Below are 20355 nucleotides of genomic sequence, written 5' to 3'. Positions count from 1 at the left end.
CAGTGATTTTCAAATTTATGGTTAACATGTTTGTTTGTTGGAGGAAAGAAAAGATATTCAGCTATGCATCACAATGCTCCTTGAGAGGGGTGTGTTTTTTTGTGTTTGAGAGTTGGGCTAGGTCTACTCAGACCACGGCGAGCTGATTCTGCAGACTGACAGACTAGAAAATTTGCAGGAAATAAAGATGAAGAAATCTAGGTAGGTGAGACGTCGATGATACTGTTCACCATTTTGTAATGGCTTGGATAAATAGGTATTTAGTTGTACTCACCAAGCTCAGCCAAATTCCCAAAGGCAATTAGACACATTTCTGTCAAGGCTGTGTTGTGGGAATGGACGCCTAGCAGCTTCACCAGAGTGGGAATCACACCCATGTTGATCAGCTGGGCTTGTAAAGAATCTGCACAAAACAAAGACACAGAAAGCCGGGCAGTCGACCTGTTGTTCTAAACATAATGTAGAGCTGAGGAGACCAGGAGAACAACATAAGCGACATTTGATTTGATTTTGACCTGAAAGCTCATTTGCTGTAGTTAAATTAACAGTGAACATTTGCATAAATCTGATTTTAAAACACTGCGACCCACTTCCAGTAAAGGAAACAAATCATTGTGAAACCTCAAAGCGAGACGATGGCACATTCTTCCTCAGCAAACACAAACCTTTGTTCAATGCAGTACACTAAAGCCTGCTCGCACCAGAAAGCGGTATAACAAAAATAATCTGGTGATTCTCTCTCTTTACTCCCCCTGGCAACTACAGAGATAACAGAGGTCAAGGCCTAAATGTTTTGATGCTAGGATTTCTGTTATAAAAATGATAGCAAGTACATTTTCTCAGCTCTATGTTGCCTCTAAGTCCACAGATTGAGTACTGGCATAGTTTGCATAGTTTAATCACTGGTTTTATTTGGAATAACAAAAGACTAAAGATTAAACTCACAACTCTTCAGACAGAGAAATCAGCTAGAGGTTGGGGAGTTCCAAATTTAAGTCCATCATTGGTGCAATTGTATTGCATACTATAAAATCTTGTTTAGACCCCACAAAATCTGTTTGTTGGTGCTCTCTGGAAGAGAAATTAGTTTATCCGCACAGATTACAAGATTTAATTTATGCAGAAGTCCCATTAAAACAAGCCAAAATGCGTTTTGGGCCTATTATTTCTAATCTTTTACTAATTTGGAAGCTTGCGACCAACAACACTTGACTATATAAAAAAAAAAAAAAAAAAGTGGCATTTTAATACTCATTTTCATAACCATAATTTACTGCTGGTATCCACAATGTATTCTCAAATAATGCAAAGTTACCATAAACCAATTGCAATTCAAACAACTTGGCAAAATGATTATAGTTTAATTTCCCCTACAATAGCTTGGAAAACTATTTGGAATAATATTAACCAAGCTTCTAAAAATCCTAATCACCAATCCATTCACTTAAGATTTGTCTATAGAACTTATTAATGCCCAGAATTAGACATTTGATTAAGTTAGAGTCATCTCCGCTCTGTCAACTGTGTTCACAAGGCAGTATAGGTACTTTTCTTCACATGTTTGGGAATGCTCTGAAGTACAGTCTTCAGCTCTTCAAGTTACTGAATTTCTTGCCGGGGGGGGGGGGCACGGTAGATCACTCAGTAGGGAGGGTAGGGGGCATTAGATAAAGTACAATTGTGTTAGTTTTGTTTATATTGTTTGTGTGTGGTTGGGTGTGCGTGTGTAGGTTGAGGTGAGGGAATGAGGGTGTGTATATTGTATTTCTGTACATGTATATGCCTTTCTTTTATTTTTTTCCCCTTTTTTCTGTCTGTTAATATGAAACCAAACAAAAAATTGTTCACAAAAATAAGAGAGATAACTGAGGTTAAATGAAAGTGAATTGTGACACACAGCTATTAAGCTATGATAGCTTCATTTTGGGTTCTCCGGCTCTCCCCTCAAAAGATCAGCACAGTCATGACGCTTTTCTACATGAAAGTTTGCGGGTTAAAGTCACCAATGCTGAACTTGGCAAAAAAGCATCCCTACGAGCAAAACCACTAATCGCGCTGATTCCACTGGAATCAACTGAAAATGGCTGAAAGTGTTTAAAATGCTGGTGTGACCAGGCCTTTGATTAGTCGGAGTTATTTTTTTCCCCACCTCAGCAAATCCTGTATCGATAACCATAACTTTCATTCGACGAACATATTACATTCGACAGTTGGCCTCGAGAAAAGGGTTTGAGAACTGTACAATAACATATCAGAATTATTTCAAATGAAAGCATTTCTGTTAAAATAACATTTTGCTTATTATCTTAATGTATGCCTGCAAAACAGGGGGTGCGGAGAGTAACACATCCAGTATGACCAGTGGCTTATGGTGGCTAATGTTAGCAAACATTAGGTTTGTTGTGTCACTGTTACGGAGTCAGTTTACTGAATTTATGACGCTTCTCCACTTGTGCTACAGTTTAGCATTTATCATTATCACGTAGGTGCTATTTGTGAGCATGGTGGTCATGTTTACAGGAGTTACATAGCCCCGCTTTAAACTGTGCATTCACACTGTGATTATGTCACCAAAACAAGTATTTTAGGGAAATCACAATAAAACCTAATAAAAATACTCACATTTTTTATTTTCCAGAGAATTAAGGAGGGGTAATTTAAATCACAACGACAATTAAACCCTTAAATGATGAATTATTATTTAAAGCAGGTTTTACATACACACCTGCGTTAAATGCTAATTCGCCCACAACATGGTGTCACGGCCCTCTCTATGACAGTAGGGCGAGTTAGAAGCAGAAAGTAAATTCCACATTTCAGATTCCCAAAACCTTAAGAGAAAAGTGTAGATACCTTTGCCATCTATTGGCAAGAGTTGGTAGAGCCATTACGCACACCTTTTTATAAAAAAAAAAGTCTATAAATCGATGGTGAGGGAAGACAGGAGTGAGTGGATGAGCAGAACAGAAGAGAGAAGGGAAAAGTTAAAAGCAATACTGCAACATACAAGATCTTTTCAGATCCTTATTGAATGACGATCAGAACTTGCAGTACCAGGACCAGCTAAAACCTTAAAGCAAGTGAGACAAAGAAAAATCCAACATAACAGATGTTACATGCGTTGTTTGAACTTCAATAAATCATGATATTAATTCAGCCCCTATTTACATGGTGTGCCACAAAATTGGAATGGCTTGATGACAGCGTAAATGAAGCAAAAGCTTTCAGAGTTTTTTGGAAAGGCAATGAAAACAGAAAAAACTAAAAAGCCCTTATCAGGACACTACAGTGGATAGAAAAAGTCTACACACCCCTGTTAAAATGCCAGGTTCTTATGATGTAAAATAATGAGACAAAGATAAATCATGTCAGAACTTTTTCCACCTTTAATGTGACCTATAATGTGAACAATTCAATAGAAAAATAAACTGAAATCTTATAACTGGGGATATGGCTATGTTAAGAATTAACCAATCACATTCAAACTCAGGTTAGCTAGAAGTCATTACACACCTGCCATCATTTAAAGTGACTCTGATTAATCACAAATAAAGTTCAGCTGTTCTACTAGGATAGTCCTGATATTTTCTTAGTTGCATCTCCGAGCAAAAGCCACGGTCCGCAGAGAGCTTTCAAAGCATCAGAGATCTCATTGTTGAAAGACATAAGTCAGGAGATGGGTACAAAAGAATTTCCAAAGCATTAGATATACCATGGAACACAGTGAAGACAGTCATCATCTAGTGGAGAAAATATGGCACAACTGACCTGAACTGGACGTCCCTCCAAAACTGATGAAAAGACAAAAAGAAAACTGGCCAGGGAGGCTTCCAAGAGGCCTACAGCAACATTAAAGGAACTGCAGGAATTTGGCAAGTACTGGCTGTGTGGTACATGTGATAACTATCTCCTGTATTCTTCATATGAATGGGCTATGGGGTAGGGTGGCAAGACGGAAGCCTTTTCTTACAAAGAAAAACATCCAAGCACGGCTGAAGTTTGCAAAAACAAACATCAAGTCCTCCAAAAGAATGTGGGAAAATGTGTTATGGTCTGATGAAACCAAGGTAGAACTTTTCGGCCATAATTACAAAAGGTATGTTTGCTGCAAAAACAACACTGCACATCACCCAAGGAACAGCATACCCACAGTGAAGCATGGTGGTGGCAGCATCATGCTTTGGGGTTGTTTTTCTTCAGCTGGAACCGGGGGCCTTAGTCATGGTGGAAGGAATTATGAACAGTTCCAAATACCAGGCAGTTTTGGCACAAAACCTTCAGGCGTCGGTTAGAAAGCTGAAGATGAAGAGGAAGTTCACCTTTCAGCACGACAACGACCCAAAGCACACATCCTAATCCACAGAAGCATGGCTTCACCAGAAGAAGATTAATGTTTTGGAACAGCCCAGCCAGAGCCCAGACCTGAATCCAACTGAACATCTGTGGGGTGATCTGAAGAGGGCTGTGCACAGGCGACATCCTCGCAATCTGACAGATTTGGAGCGCTTTTGCAAAGAGTGGGCAAATATTGCCACATCAATTTGTGCCATGCTAATAGACTCCTACCCAAAAAGACTGACTGCTCTAATAAAATCAAAAGGTGCTTCAACAAAGTATTAGTCTAAGGGTTATGCAACCAGGTTATTTGAGGGGTTTCAGTTTGTTTTTCTATTGAATTGTTCACATTAAAGGTGGAAAAAGTTCTGACATGATTTATCTTTGTCTCATTATTTTACATAAGAACCTGGCATTTTAACAGGGGTATGTAGACTTTTTCTATCCACTGTAGATCATTTCTAGGACTTATTTTTTTGCACTTGTCCTTTTGATTATAATTCAGCCATTACTTTCTGCCAAAAGCTTCCTCGCCCATGGGCCTAGACATATTTAGATACTGTATATGATATTGGGTTATCCAAACAAACTTGATGGGGGGGAAAATCAATGCTACCAGTAAATAAACAGCACTAGTCTGAGACAGAAGCCACTTATCAACTCTTATATTATTTGTCTTTACAATACTTTCAGCAAAGTATCACTATTAATATTTAAAATATTAGCATATGTCAGAGATACTGAAAACAGCAACGAGTGTTACGAGTATTCAGAGCCATGCTGTAACTATTTTACTTTTGAATGATATGACTGATTATCAATTATATATTCATTGAACATCAAAAGAAACTATTATCCTCCAATAATAAAGTAAATATAAAATTAAATATACCAGGTGCTGTAAATATTGATGTACATCTTAAATATACCTGTGTCTTGTTCTTCAGAGATTCTTTTTAACTAATGCCGTTAATTCAGTGTTAGTGAGTGGGGAGTTCTCTCAACGTTAGCTAGATATGAAGAGTCCGCTAGATGGTGAAAGCTGCAGAAACTCATCCATCCTGTTAGAGTCACCCAAAACCTCCCATCACTCAGCCAAACAGATCCAACCCTCATCTAGTGCCAAAAGACACTTTGGCAGGAGGTCTGACTCTGTCAGATCACATACTTGCTGCTCTCAACAAGCCTTATAATCACAAAGACACAAACTGGTGCATAGTACAGTAAATATGTATGCTGGGATACAGGAAGGTAAGTGGACTATAAATTCATTTTTTAAACAGGCAAAAACACTGATTATGTATGTAAATATCAGTCTATAGAAAGAAATGCAGACAAATTATATAGATAGACACATAGAAGCGAAAGCTTACTGTATTTAACTGCAAGAAAAATTGCATGGGAACAAAAACTAAACAAATGTGCTTATTTCTTGTAGAAAATCTGTACAATGCTAAAAAGCAATACTTTTAACTTACTTCTAGATTGATATCAATCTCATGTCTGTGTGATTCAGAGAGAGCTGCAGTTAAGATATGGTTATTTCATTTGTTTAATCTGTACACAAACAAACAGAAATGTAACGAGACTGAAGAGTCTACAGCCAAGAGGCTGTACTTTGGCACAGCAGGGTTTTTTTCTAAATGCTAACATCAGTATGCGTAGCGAGTGTTAGCATGCTAACATTTGCTTATGAGCACAAAACAAAAAGTACAGCTGAGGCTGATGGAAATGTCATTAGTTTGACAGGTAATTAGTCAAAAGTCAAAGAATTGGACAAACAGAAATATTGAACTGATGATGGTGCTGGATGAAAAGTTATTACGATCCATCCTGAGGGGATATTAATGTGTGTACCAAAATCTGTGGCAGTATATCCAATAGTGATACGTTTATATAGATATTTCGCTTAAATTCACAAATGTCAACATCGTAGTGGAGTTATCGGAAAAACCATTAGGAACCACGAATATCTGTACAAAATGTTGTGCCAATCATCTTCTGGTGGGGGGGGCATGTTTTTACTACTTTTAGTAACTTGGCTAGTTTCTTATTTCACCGTTTTAATTATACTTCATTCTACATCTTAAGTAGAAATTATTGAAATCGCCTCCCTCAGTTCACTTCACACTCACAGACCTAACGTTCCCTGCTTCTTATGCCGTTTTTCCAATACCAGTACCAGACCAGTACTCGCCTCGACCGTCCTCCGTTTTCCATTGCAGATAGTACCCACTCACTGTGTTTCTCTGATAAATGCTGCAGTGTGTCGCCTAACCTGGGCCGCCCGCCAAAGTAAAGTGTATGTGTGGGAAACACTGAATGAACCGTGCTTTTCTTTTTACAAGCCAGGTGTTTAACAGTGTTGACCGGCACTGCGTCTCCCTCCATCTTGTGAGCAGACGGCTACGTGCAGACGCAGAGGGAGGGGCGGGGCTGCGCGGTGAGGGAGGGAGAGAGCAGCAAACGCTGGCAGGACTTCATGGAAACATGAATTAACTCAACATCAAACTATAGCGATATAAACGGTATTGTCCAATTTCATATCTCTTTTGAAATATATATCGGGATACATTATATACCGATATACCGCCCAGCCCTAGGTGGTGGTAGAGGAAAAGTCAATCCTCTGGGGATTAATGTCTTCACAGCAATCCATCCCACAGGACCGACAGACCTTGCCATCCCAAGAGCAATATCACTAGCATGGCTAAAAAGCAAGGAGAGGAACGACCTAATGTTTTACCTGCCGAGTCTATTACTAATACAAACTTACAGGGGCAGGGTACTACTGCTATGAATGCTGACACTCAGCAAATATTAATAACTGCAGATTACCTCAGAGGCGAAGTTGAAAAAGCAACGGAGAGCATGGTAGAAAGATCAGTAGAAAGGTCAGTCCAAAAAGAAAAGCATAGAGTCCTCTGGTTCAGTTCAACCCTACTGTCTTGTGACAGAAAATGATGTGACATAGTCTGTGTATAAGAAAGAGTACATCCGCTGATTAGTTGAGATTAGTGAACAGTTTTTCTTGGGGGAGGATGGTCATTACCATTATCATTGCTATAGTTCATCAGCATGCCACAAAAGACAGTCAAGAGCTTCTCATTTTCCGGCTCAGTATTTTGGGAGAGGGATTTAATGTGTTCAGCTACTATCTGAGCCCCTCCTGCCAGGTCAACTGCACTCCTGCCCTCATCTGCAAAACAAAGAGGCCAGGACACAAATCAACCACAAAGCAAAGGGGAAAAAAAGAAAAGAAAAATAACCACAACCTGAAAAATACATATGAAAGCAATGTTAGGCAAGAAGTACAAAACATAGAAATCAATGCAAACTAAGGCTATAAAACAGTCACATTGCTGAATAAACTAAGTGTAAAGGATATATGACATAAAGCAAATCCAAGTTTAGGTCCAGTGTGAGGTTCATAGTACATCTGATAAAGGCTTTTTATTGTTCAAATTCATAGAAGAACCTAGAGTTGGGTTTATTTAATGCCACAGTTGACATTTATGGCCACAATTCTTCCCTTATCTTATACACATTTCTTTGCAGAGTACGTAAGGCAACATAATTAAGCCAAAGCTCTCACAATTATTTTGTTGCAGCCAAGAATTAAAATCAACACAATCAACAACAGCAAAATCAAAGAACTGCAATCTTAAAAAAGAAAAAGAAAAGAAAAGAAGCTTTCATGAACAAATCACTGGCAACGGATGCTTTTGGCATAACCAAGCCTTTGTGCACAGTTTCCATTTCCATATCATACTCCTTTGAAGGCCTGTACATTTCACCTTTAATATTAAATACAAATGACTTTACTGGTGTTGTTCTTTCTTTGGGGAGGAGGGGGGCAATAAATGCACAACAGTGATGATTGTCTCTCTGGGAGGGCTTTTGTCTGGCAGAATAGCTGCCAAAAGAAGCGTTACATAAGCCTGCCTTCTCAGCATCAGTGTCTGCTACTTTCATTCAGTCGTGGCGGCATGCCATGACTGAACTCTCTGCAACACCTCAAAGCAATGTGCATAATATTATTTTCTGTTTCTATTCTGTTCACATGAAGCTGCTGTTGACGCCGACTCAGAAATGTTTTTTCATGTAAAGGTAGTGGTAGGAAATAGGAACAAACAGATTCTCAGGTGACAGTCCCAGCAGGAACTTGAGTAGAAGGGCTGGTGCAAGGATGTGCTAGCATTAAATGGTTAGAATTTAGCTATGGCTAGTTCTTAGCAACCACAAAGGTCTTGGCCTTGGTGACAGCTGCAGAAAAGGATCTGTACAGCTTTAAACAACACCTGCCAATGGTTAGTGGTACTGACCGATATCACTATACGTCAGTTACGTGCATGACACTTAAAACCCAGAGGAAAGTGAACAGCAGCAATATGTGTTTGGCTTGAAACGCAATTTTAATTCATAAAGGCTCTTTAAGACTGACATCCAGTTCTCTCGTTTTGAGCACTCAATATGTTCATGGTTTGGTCAGAGAAAAGCATAAAAAAGCTCCTACTTTGTGTTGAGTTTGATCCCAAGGACACATGGGCAAGCAGCAATTCCAACAGCCTGGGTGGCTACTTTAAAGATCGGCGACACACTACACGAGCTGACAACGACTCTGTCACCTGATGGCTGGCCTCCAAACCACGTTTTGTCGGAAAAAAAACGTGAAAAGTGGCACAGGAAATGATGAGAAACTACACATGACACAGGAGTTGTTCATTATTATAAAGATAGCGATTATATATATATAGCGTCGTTGAGTAGTGCACACAACGATTGGCGAGCGCCGACTGATCTCTGACTTGAGGAGGTGCATGTCAGGTGACGGCGTAGCCTCTGCCGTCGATTTGACGCAGAAGTATAATTGCACTTTACCCCCGATCACAGCCTGACAGGCGAGCTCGGCGACTGGCAAATTGGGCTTAAAATCGTGTAGGGTGAACTAGGCGTTAGGGATAAGGAAAGGTGCTGGTCCATCAGGAGCTCAGACTAGTGCCGCTGCTCTTTCATATTTAAAGGGGTCACTTGAGGTTGTTCAGGCATGTGATTATACCCTTACCATCATTAATTAAAAGGTGTAACGTTAGACGTGCTAAATTATGTCTGAATATACATGATATTAAAGATTTAGACCTCCTAAACTTCTATTTAATTCTAAAATTTTACTAAAGCAACTTCTCCCATATTGCAGTGTGTTTCTTGAAGGTAGCGAACAGCTGCTTCTCCACACTCTCCTGGTGCGTCTACCGTAAAACCATGCCAGCTTAGTGAGACCCCCTCTACTCAAACAAATGTCACATCCCACCAGATTCCACAGATACCCAGATTTTCTGCAAGAGGAGAAACTATGCACCAGAACCGACAGCTGTGATTAAAGCCTCTAAAGCTGGCTGCAAAATCAGGCTTAAACTCTGCTGCTCTCCCCCGAGGTCAGTACTCAAACACTCCACTGGTACATTCACTAATTAATTTTTTTAGAGCAGATGTCTCAAAGGTGCAACGTGTAGCATTTTCAAACACAATCATATATTTGTCATATAAACTGTGATACCTTAGATTTTAGTTTGCATATCACTAAACAAACAGGGTTTGTGTGCAAAATAGTTTTTATCAAAACCATTTTCCTTTGTCCCAACTTCAAACACAGAATAGTCACATCCATGTGTTGCATTAAGAAATATAGAAATATGGTTATTCCAACAGCCAGTTCTCTTATTTATATAAGTAATATTAAGCCTTTTAGCTGCACCTAAACATTAACTTGAAGGTTTAGAACGGGATGTAACACATTTGCATTGTCAAATGCTACAGATATAATTATGGTGAGAACATGTGGCTCAGACTTGTAGCTTCTCCGAGGTGAAACACAAATAAGTCTAAGGGATCCCTATCAAGATTGTTGTTTAACTTGTGTGTTTTTTGTTGTTTTTTTATCTGCTGATATATAGTATTACATTTTTTAGACACCCCCAATATTGAAATCACTATCGGCCGGGCTATAGTTTATATCACCATAAACTGTAAACTAGAATAAACTTGTGCATACACTAACCTATAAATGGAATTTACTCCCTCAACAGATTATTTCACAAAATAGTGGGTCTTGTTTTGAAATATTATTTTATTATTATAAGCATCTTCATAAAAGAGACTGGTGATTTTAGATTTACTTATTTTTCAGAGCTTTTCTGCATCTGTCTACTTGTGTTGTATTTAATGTTGAAAGTAAGTAATGCTGTATGTAATTTTTACTGTATGCATATGACGTGATGTAGAAAACACGGACGGAATTGCGGAATTTGATCATAAACTTGGAATCAAATGTAAATTACAGAATCTGCCAAAAAAGATCAAAATCTGGGTTTCGTTATGAAAAAACGATGCTGCTGTGTTTTGGTGTCATTTAAGGGCATGCTGCTTCTGTCCTCTGCTCTCTGTGTTGGTGTTTCACTGAGGGCGGAGCCGAGTATGAACACACACACACACACACACACACAGTTTTGTTTTTTTAATACCGTGTGTTGGAGCAGCATATGGAGGCTGTCCTGCAGAGGATACGTGGGAAGAAATTGTCAGATGTCAATTCACTGATATTGATTCAATTCTTAATGTTTTCTTATTGAATTGTTCAAATTTTATTTATCCACCAGATGATTAAACACCAGCTGATGACTAAATGTGCTTCAAACGTAAAACACAGATTTCATAGTGCCCTAGACATGGACAAGAACTGAATTTAATGAGTGAGTGTAGGTGTCGCATGGTGTTAATAAGTAATCGTGAGTTGTGTGTAAGTGGTTTTGATTTGTACTGTATGGTCACTATGTATATTTTCATATGGACTCCAGTAACACAGCAACCAGTGTGGTTCCAAATAAGCAAACAATTGGCCTCATTCACCTGAACTGAGTTCACACCTAATAGACAGCAAGGGAGAACTGTAATGCCCTCTATACAAATGCAGTATTTCCCTGTATGTAATGCTGTAACCCTGCTAGAGGTTTGTAAAGTGGAAACACATGTTAAACATCCAAGCTTTGTCTCCTGTAGTCCAACAGCAGCATCATTTTCTTACTCATTTTCTATTACCTCCGTGATGGTGATGACAAAGCTCATGAGGGACTCAGCGTTCCCTAAGCAAAGCAAAGTCCTACTTACGGCTGTCATAACAGATGTTGCCAAGAGCTCGGCCAGTCTGCAGTAAAACCTCCTGGTCGGTGGAGTTTAACAGCTGAATTAGAGGAGGGATGAGGCCGGCTTCAACACAGGGACTCCGCATGAACTCTAGACAGAGGAAAAGGTATTGGATAACAGTGCATCAGTAAAAGACTGTCTGAAGTTAGCTGTAGAGCATCAAGCTGCTATATTACTCACATTTTTCCTACAATTTCACTGGTTATTTGCAAGGTTATAAGAACAAGTTATGATGTGCCTTGGACAAAAAAGAAAATTAACAAGTAAAAGAGAATGGAAATTTTATGCTGATCAGAACAAATATAATCCATTAGTACGTTACTACTACTCTATGATCTCAAGAAGTCTCAAAGGACAAATTTGAACTGTAGTTCGGGTGCTTATTTAATATCATTTTAATCAAAATGTGAAGGACAAGATAATAAGTAATCTGGAGAAAATCTAAGTCTCCACTTTATGTTTAAGCTGCACGAGGCAACATCAGAAAATCATGAATGAATGTTTTCCATGTTCCTTTTAATTCTCATTTGTGAGTCTGTTGTCTGAACTGCCAAATACACCTTTCCCCCCTGCTTCCAAGTTTATCTGCTGCTGACTCGATGCACACGTTCTATGACACACGGCATATGTTCCGGCTTGGAAAGAATATGTTGTGATTCATTTATGTCAAAAGGCTGTAGTCTAAGTAAAGTCAAACTGCAAGTCAAATCTCAAGACAGACCTGAGTTCAGTCCACACTAGTTTTTTTGGCCAGTTTAGTTCACCTAAATAAGTGTCTTTATTGTTATTAAGTGCCTCATTTCCATGATGACAATATGGGAGTTGATTCACTGAAAAGCCCCCCAACTCAACTAAATGACTAAGGCGGTTTACAGTTCCCACAGCTCAGAGTTAACATGTTGCGGTAAGGAGAGAGTCTCACCAGTCACCATGCTGTTATCACATTTTCATTTGGCCAGTCATATTGGAACATATGGGTTTTAGTGGGGATGAGACACTATTCTCTGTTGTGGTGGTGATTTATGCTAATTGGTAACAGAGATGAAACGAAACGGTATAAAAATTTCATATCGCCATTATAGTGACCAAAATGATCAGGGTTATCAGTATTATCCCGGTATTGTTAGCGTTTGCTGAAAATGATCAAAATATACTGATACACACACTGAAACAATGTCACCACGTTTTATAATAGCCAATACCTTATGTAAACATATGAAAATCATTTCAAATGTGCATTATCATTGAAGAAATATTTTTTTATATTATATTATCGTTATATCAATACAAATAAGTCTTTAGAAGACATCAAGTCAGTTCACACTGTCAGACAGAAAGGGAGTAGTCTTAAGCTTGGCAGTCACTTGGCTGCTTGCAGAAATTTCCGGGAGCGGCGACAGATAAAGGCCAGCGGGTTGTTGCCAAGCTTGGCAAACTGCTGGGGAGTGATCATTAGCTGCAGTCTTGCAAGCTGCTAAAAAGCCATTCATTATCCTAACCTTTTCTTGCCCCAACTCCTATTCACGGCAGCTTTTTCCTACTTTAAAAGCTAGTCCTGCGTTCACACAGAGGCATTATAGAAAATAGAAGCGCTCTGACACTGCAGGTATGTCCTTACACAATAACCTCAAAGTCAGTGACAGCTTAGCTCTGAAATGCCAAGGAGAATGACCTGTCAATCAAACAGGTTTCTGTTTGAAATATTTTAATTCATAGAAAATATCCATAACCAAGAGGGTTGCCTTCCTGTCCCACCAAATAATGTATTCATGAAGAAAACGTGTAAAAACAAAAAGGATGGCAACAAGAAAAAGTTTAAAAATAGAATACTGACGAATGGAGGAACAGAAAGTCAGGATGTTCCTGGGTGGATGGGCTTGGAAACCGAACCTCACCATTTTTGGCCATCTCAGCTATGATGTTGGCTACTTTAGGGGTGCAGGAAGACTGGGGGTTTAGCAGGGTGGGTAGCAGGGGAAGAATGCCCATCTCCTGGATCTTCACACTGGCTTCGGTGTCTGCAGGAGTAAAAAAAGAGAATGAATTTCAATTTCCAATGAAAGCATGCTTTTTTAGAAATCCAAGGGGCTCCTATGCTTTGTATCAATGCTATGGTCATATCACTTTCTAACTGAAGGTTAGGCTGAAAACAAAGGTCCCAGTTTGTGACAGTAAAGTGGTCAAATGAACTCTGTTCATGTTGGGAAGTTAAGCCTCCTTCACACTGGCATTAAAATTCATTTTGGGTGATCAGATGAACTGAATAGAAAGATTGAAAGTCCACGTGTAAATGCACCGAAGACGCATTGAGGACGGATAGTGATCCGATCGGCCAAACCACCTCTGGAAGTCGTTCGAAATGGAAATGCTTTGTCAATCTACATGCAGCAACCACATGGGCGGAAATACATACCGGTATATGCGATTTGCAAAATAGGAGGGAATTATTATTGTAGTATATGTAGTATGTAATTATTATTCTAATTTTCATTAAAACACATTAAAATGAATAATGTTGTGAGTTTTGCAGGAATCTGAACCAAACAAAGATGTTTTCTTAAGCCTGTGGAATGTGAAGTGAAGACCAGAACATTTCTGCAACACCACAATATTTCATTTAAAATGGTATTTTGAGACACAACGCCTTTGCCCAATGTCAGCTGGGATTGGCTCCAGCCCCCACGACCCTGTACGCAGGATAAGCGGCTGACGATGGATGGATGTCCCTTTAATAAATATTGCACATCTTGTGATTTGAAAATTGCAGTAGGCCATATTGCAATTTTGATTAGATTTCAATAAACTGGTCAGCCTAAGCATATAATTGTCACATGTGATTGTGACATCACACTTATTTTCAATGTAAACCAATGCATTAAACCAGATACCTAGAGTTCATGCATCACTTGCTTACTCTGAGTAAGGACTATTAGTTTCACACTGTAAAAATTAACTTGTCAGCGCTCTTTGATGGACAAATTGTGTAATAGAGACACAACCTATACACTAATAACAATAAGCAGATATAGAAATAAGCTCATATCGTCCAACGTTTCATCAGTTTCAACTTGCAATTCATCATACATGTTCAACTTGACTGACTCATGGTCACGAAGAGTACAGGCTGGTAAGGGATATATAATTTAAAAAGAGGCAATCTATAAAATGACAGCATTCAATCTGGCAGATTTATTGCATGGCACGCTGTGTAAGATGGGTCCAATAAATCAGCATGTTGGTCTGCTTGTCTGTCAGTCCACCACCCTTCTTCCAATAGCTGTTCATCAGCATGTTGGACAAAACAGCTATTCCATTTTTGTGCGTTGTTTTCATTAAATTATTCTGCAAGAAAAATGCTCTACATGATGATTAGTCTCATTTGCTAATGCAAAGTACCAACTTGTCAATAAGAAAAAACATTTCAAAAGTTTGATGTAGTGCGAGAGGACAGGTGACTGATTGTTAGAGGTGACGTTATTATGCAAAATTCACTTTTAATTTTTATTATAGTCTAATAATAATAATAATAATAATAATAATAATCATCGTGACTAGTCGACTAATCGAACAAGTAATTAACAGATTAGTGAAAATAATCAGTAGTTGCAGCCCTAACGTAGAGGTCCTTAAGAATGAGGGAGTGGGAGTGTTACTGTCCTTGCACAGTGAGCAAGTAACATTATTAGTTGCACACTGATATAAATGGCAGTGTGAACTTTTAGTAGTGGCGCTGCGCCAAATACAGGGGGAACACTGGTCTGTTATGTGCACGCCACAGACTGTCTGGGCGCTGCACTTCCAAGTTACACGTATGCGATCTGTCAACGTTACGTGACAATTAACATTTAGAAAATAGGTTTTTGAAATTTATGAATCGCTCTAAGCATCGATCTTTTCCCATCCCTAGTTATAGCAGCAGTTACACTGAATACCTAAATACTTGCACTTAAATTAATGACAGATCTGCTATACCATCAGCTAGGAAAGAATTGCTCATCTAACAGAAAGATGTCATTACTCAGCTGTCTGTCAAAAACTGTCCCACTGCCCAAAGACGTGGCTTCACTGGCTCCTTTAAAGTGCACGTATACATTCGTCATCTGAGTGCAATTCCAATAGGATTTAATAAATAAACAAGCGACCACATTGATCAGAGTAATTTAGAAAAGGTTTCAGAGTATGTAGATTGTCCGAGAGACTATAATGGGAAACCTAGAAAGGAAGTAATGGACTTACAACACAGGTGTAAATCAGGCTTTACTCACTGTTGTTGACGAGTGCTTTCAGCAGGCAGTCCAGGCAGCTCTCCACGCTGTCAGTGGCACTGTCTGTAGACGCTAGCTTCAGCTTCTCCAAGGCCTCACTTAGGTTGTCTGTAAACAGAATCAATAAGTTTTTTAATTTAGGGAGATGGTAGTGACAAGCTGAAAACCCTGGTGCCATTCAGTCAGTGGCCTCCAAGGTATTTAGGCTGCAGGACTTTAATAAGCATTCAGTCTGACTGAAAAGATTGGCTGGCCTACCTGTTGAGTTTGAAAGCAGTTTCAAATCTAAGCAAATGGAACAAACTTGTCGTGGGAAAAAACAAAAGCCCTCCAACTGACACATGTATGACAAAAAAATATTATTCCAGTATGTTTTATGGGCTTGTGATGGACTAGCAACCTGTCCAATTTGTGCTGGGATAGGTTCTAACCCCCCCCGAGATGCAGCGGAATAAGTGAAGCGGTTAAAAAATTAGAGGGAACGAGAGAATATGTTCTGTCTGGCTAAAGAAAACCTCTGTAATTCAAGACTTTGTATTTGATATGGATAGAATTGTAATTTGCCACCAGCCACAAATAAAATATATTACTTTTTAGTCTACTGTATTGTATGTACACATGTATCTATTAATTCACATGGGAATTTGAAGCAATTGACCAATGGCTAACATGTTGCCTTAGGGAGGTTAATCCTACAATCTACATTTATTCAATTCATGCTGCTGTTCAGTCTTTGGGTACTTCACTGCAGCTCTGTCTGAAGCATGTTTTAAGCAATTTTAAGCATGAAACTTTATTGTTTTAAACACTTTCATGTTGTTTTCAATATTATTAGCTGCCTTCAGCTGATTAGAAATTTGCTCTTTGCTGACTACGAGGTAGGACACAGAGCTGGGGCTCCTTTCATTCCTATGAAGGTTGCTCAGTGGCACATGAAGCCAAAAAAGTTCAACTTCCGAGTATTAAATGACCTGGATCTTCCAAATAGGTACTGCATTGTGCAGCGCCATAAAAGCAAGCTGACTAGAAACTTTTGCCGCCAAACATAAATATTTATCCATCTCTCCGTGACACATTCATAATCGTGTCTGTAACTAGTGTGAGAGATCTGTGGAAATACCCTCTACATGTCTGATCCCTGTGATAATAGCAGGTAAAATACCACTGTATTTAGCCTTCCTTCTCCCCGTCTTAGCCAATATTCACTCATAGTCAGAGCGCCACCTACTGGCAACAGGAAGCGACTACTTCTATGCTGTGCAGGTTACAGGTTGGCTATATCTACTTCAAACTATCTTAGAAAACCCTTAACACATTGATGAGGTCATGTTGTAAAGCTTGTGAGTCTTCCTTTTTTGTATTGGTAACAAATATTATGTGCTTGATAACGGTCCTGCCCCAAACACATCTACATGCCAATATTCGGTTATAGTTGTAGCGCCGCCTACTGGCAACAGGAAGTAAGCTCTGTGTGATCCATCAGTTGATTTAAATAAAATTTTCACGCCGTGATCCACACTTGACATACTGGGACTTGACGTGCAGTTATCGGGTGCTTTCGAGCGCCACTTAAGTGACACAGGAAGTGACGTTTCAGTCCTTCGTGCAGCGCCCGAAGAGCCTGCCAACTCAGAACTCCAGAAGTGCTTCACATGCCGAGGGCCCACCCAGTTCTGCTTGCAGCTTTAATTTGATCTTGGCCTCCCTCTGCAAATGGTGTCATCAGTCTCCCCCTTTTTATTCATTCAATTGCCTTTTCTGCCACATGACTGGCATCTTCCCTGCACTGCAAACTACCTGCACATGTATTTTGCTACTCACATAGTGGAGCTACCAAGCTAACGTCTTGCCTGCAGCCAACAATATGAAGAACCTGCGAGCCAGTTGTGGTCGAAACCCCCTGTGTCCATTAGTTTATGACCAACTCTTCTACTCTATATCTTTGTTTGAGTGCTTTTCTTCTTTTTTTTTACCCTTTACTCCATTATGAGGACTAGAAGTTATCAATCTGCTGCACCGCCAGTCACTTTAACCACATTAAACGTAATGGTTTCCAACTGCTGCACATCCATTACATGCTACGGCAAATGAGGAGGTTATCATTCCTGTTATTCTTATTAATCAATGAAAGAAACAAATGACAGAGTGTCCTCATAACATCATAGTGACTGTGTGCTTAATGGAGGTTTTGACTCTGGGCTCCTTTCAGAAATGCTCAACAGTGAAAAGCAATTTTCTACATCGAGATTCAATTTATACGTATTTACAGTCTGATGCAATACACTGATATTAATCATGTAGAACAACTAGGCTAAATACTGGCTGACGGAAGCCTATTCAGCAAGTGGCTCAAATGCAGAACATGTGTTGTACGAGTAGAGGGATGCTTTTTCACCAGGCTGACATTTTTAACTCTCATATATTTTATTGATCATCAAGGGATAATCAGGTCTATTTTAATTATTTGAAATGCTTAGAATTGCTAGTCATTCCAGTATTGTGCCTACAAACCAGGTAATGATATATTGCATAAGGATTGCAGACACTGATGCAGTGACCTGGTTGTTGCTGTCAGTTGCTTGTGCACTGCACAACCCACACATCCATCCCCCATGATAGATGCCTTACATCAAATGGCAACAGGAGTGATCCAGCCTCGACTAGACCTTCTGAAATGCCTCATAAGCTCAGCTGTCAAACAATTATTTCTCTAGATGCCTTTCAGGGATGCTATGCCTCATCTGGGCACTGGAGAGGTAATTATTAGTGAATGTGCAGCATGTTTTTAATGTTAAGCCGTATTAAATTAAATCAGCAGACAGAGATGTGACTGCTACAGTAGTGTCAGGCCTGTGCTCAATCCATCAGTAGCCCATGTGTGTCCACCATCAATAATCAGGAACAGTGAAATCATGGAGAGCAGTGCAGTATAAACAGCAACCCAAAGTGGGCTGCTGGATCCTATTGCATAACAGCTGTGGAGATGGAGGAGTGCCATCTACAACACCAACAGCACTGCCATTTCAGGGGAGGTCCATTCATTTAGCAACTGGGACCTTCGAGTCGTTTCAAGTCCTATCTGAATTACATCGGGCAAGACGGTGCGAATGCTGAACCTTTTCAGAGCTTGGCGTTGCTAACAGGGGAAAAATCACGACCAATAAGAGCGGAAAGAGGATGGAGAGAGTCAGACAAGCCAACGTTACCCCACCCGAGTACTGAAGCTGACACGCGCACACACGCGCATGCACACGCGATTCAGCTAACCTTACAGGCAGCTTTTCATATTACTAACTAGCGATAACGTTAAAACAACAAAACAGAAAACTATGAAGGTAACGTTAAACAAAGTGGTATAGTGGCGTTAACGCACGACCCACAACACCAACCGTTAACCATAAGCTGCTGCTTGCAGACGTTTTTATAAATGAAAAAATATGGTCAACGTTAAGTTAGATGGTGAAAAACTGTTGTTGGTAGCTAACTCGGCTCAGAGTGAGCTAGCTGTCTACTCACCCATCTCAGCAGGATGTTGCTCCGGAAAATAAACCCGGGTGTTAAGCTCTCCAGCGCAGCTGTAAACCGAGTCGTGCTAGCCGGAGGCCCCGTTTTCCCCACAAGGTTCGTCCCTTACGCCGCCTTAAACTGGTGAAGTTAGCGGGTTGATGTTAGCTAGCTAGCTAGCCAGTTAGTTAGCGACAGGAGCCACTGGGCCGGTCGGGCAGTCCCGCTCAGATGGATGCTGTTGTACAGCGGCCTGTACACCGGGTGACTACCAGCTTAACACATCTAACTTCCTCTCATATCCACGCCAACAGTCAATTCCTGCTCACTGGCGCTCCCCTCACGACAGCAGTTTGACGTGCCAAAGTCAAGTCACCCACACGGGATTAAGAGTAGGACTTCCGGTCCCAAGCTTCAAAATAAAACCGTTTTAATGAAAACGGGCTCATGGGACACGCCGCCGGTAGGTGGCAGCCGGAGCCATATCTGAAAGCACAAGACAGTTGCTCACCAGATATTAACATAACCTTTTTAGCTAGCTTACCTGGGAAAAGTACCCAAACCCCTTGACTGGTTTTAGTAGAGAGAGGCTAAGTGGACTGGTTATATTGGGACAGAGGGGCGGAGTGGACTGGTTATAGTGGGACACATGGCCGAGTGGACTGGTTATATTGGGACAGAGGGGCGGAGTGGACTGGTTATAATGGGACAGAGGGGCAGAGTGGACTGGTTATAGTGGGACAGAGGGGCGGAGTGGACTGGTTATAATGGGGCAGAGGGGCGGAGTGGACTGGTTATAGTGGGGCAGAGGGGCAGAGGGGCCGAGTGGACTGGTTATAGTGGGGCAGAGGGGCCGAGTGGACTGGTTATAGTGGGACAGAGGGGCAGAGTGGACTGGTTATAATGGGACAGAGGGGCAGAGTGGACTGGTTATAGTGGGACAGAGGGGCGGAGTGGACTGGTTATAATGGGGCAGAGGGGCGGAGTGGACTGGTTATAGTGGGGCAGAGGGGCAGAGGGGCCGAGTGGACTGGTTATAGTGGGGCAGAGG

The 20355-nt window shown here is 40.4% G+C and overlaps 1 protein-coding gene across 2 annotated transcripts in view; it reads right to left on the bottom strand.

Annotated features, from left to right (window-relative positions):
* Positions 1-19684, bottom strand: part of rap1gds1 (RAP1, GTP-GDP dissociation stimulator 1) — a 30584-nt gene extending 10900 nt beyond the window's left edge. The window contains exons 1-6 of one of the 2 annotated variants that reach the window (XM_046041236.1): positions 19317-19684; positions 15801-15908; positions 13431-13553; positions 11500-11625; positions 7388-7534; positions 275-403 (exon numbers count right to left, since the gene is read on the bottom strand). In XM_046041236.1, coding sequence (XP_045897192.1) covers positions 275-403; positions 7388-7534; positions 11500-11625; positions 13431-13553; positions 15801-15908; positions 19317-19320 — 637 coding nt within the window. In that variant the 5' untranslated portion in view covers positions 19321-19684. The remainder of the gene's footprint in view (positions 1-274; positions 404-7387; positions 7535-11499; positions 11626-13430; positions 13554-15800; positions 15909-19316) is intronic. The other variant, XM_046041238.1, reaches the window with a different exon arrangement.
* Positions 19685-20355: the final 671 nt, after the last annotated feature.

This window comes from Micropterus dolomieu, unplaced genomic scaffold, assembly GCF_021292245.1.
Source record: "Micropterus dolomieu isolate WLL.071019.BEF.003 ecotype Adirondacks unplaced genomic scaffold, ASM2129224v1 contig_750, whole genome shotgun sequence".
Lineage (NCBI taxonomy): Eukaryota > Metazoa > Chordata > Actinopteri > Centrarchiformes > Centrarchidae > Micropterus > Micropterus dolomieu.
The sequence above is the reverse complement of the archived record's forward strand: the minus strand, read 5'-3'. Positions and strand labels throughout refer to the sequence as shown.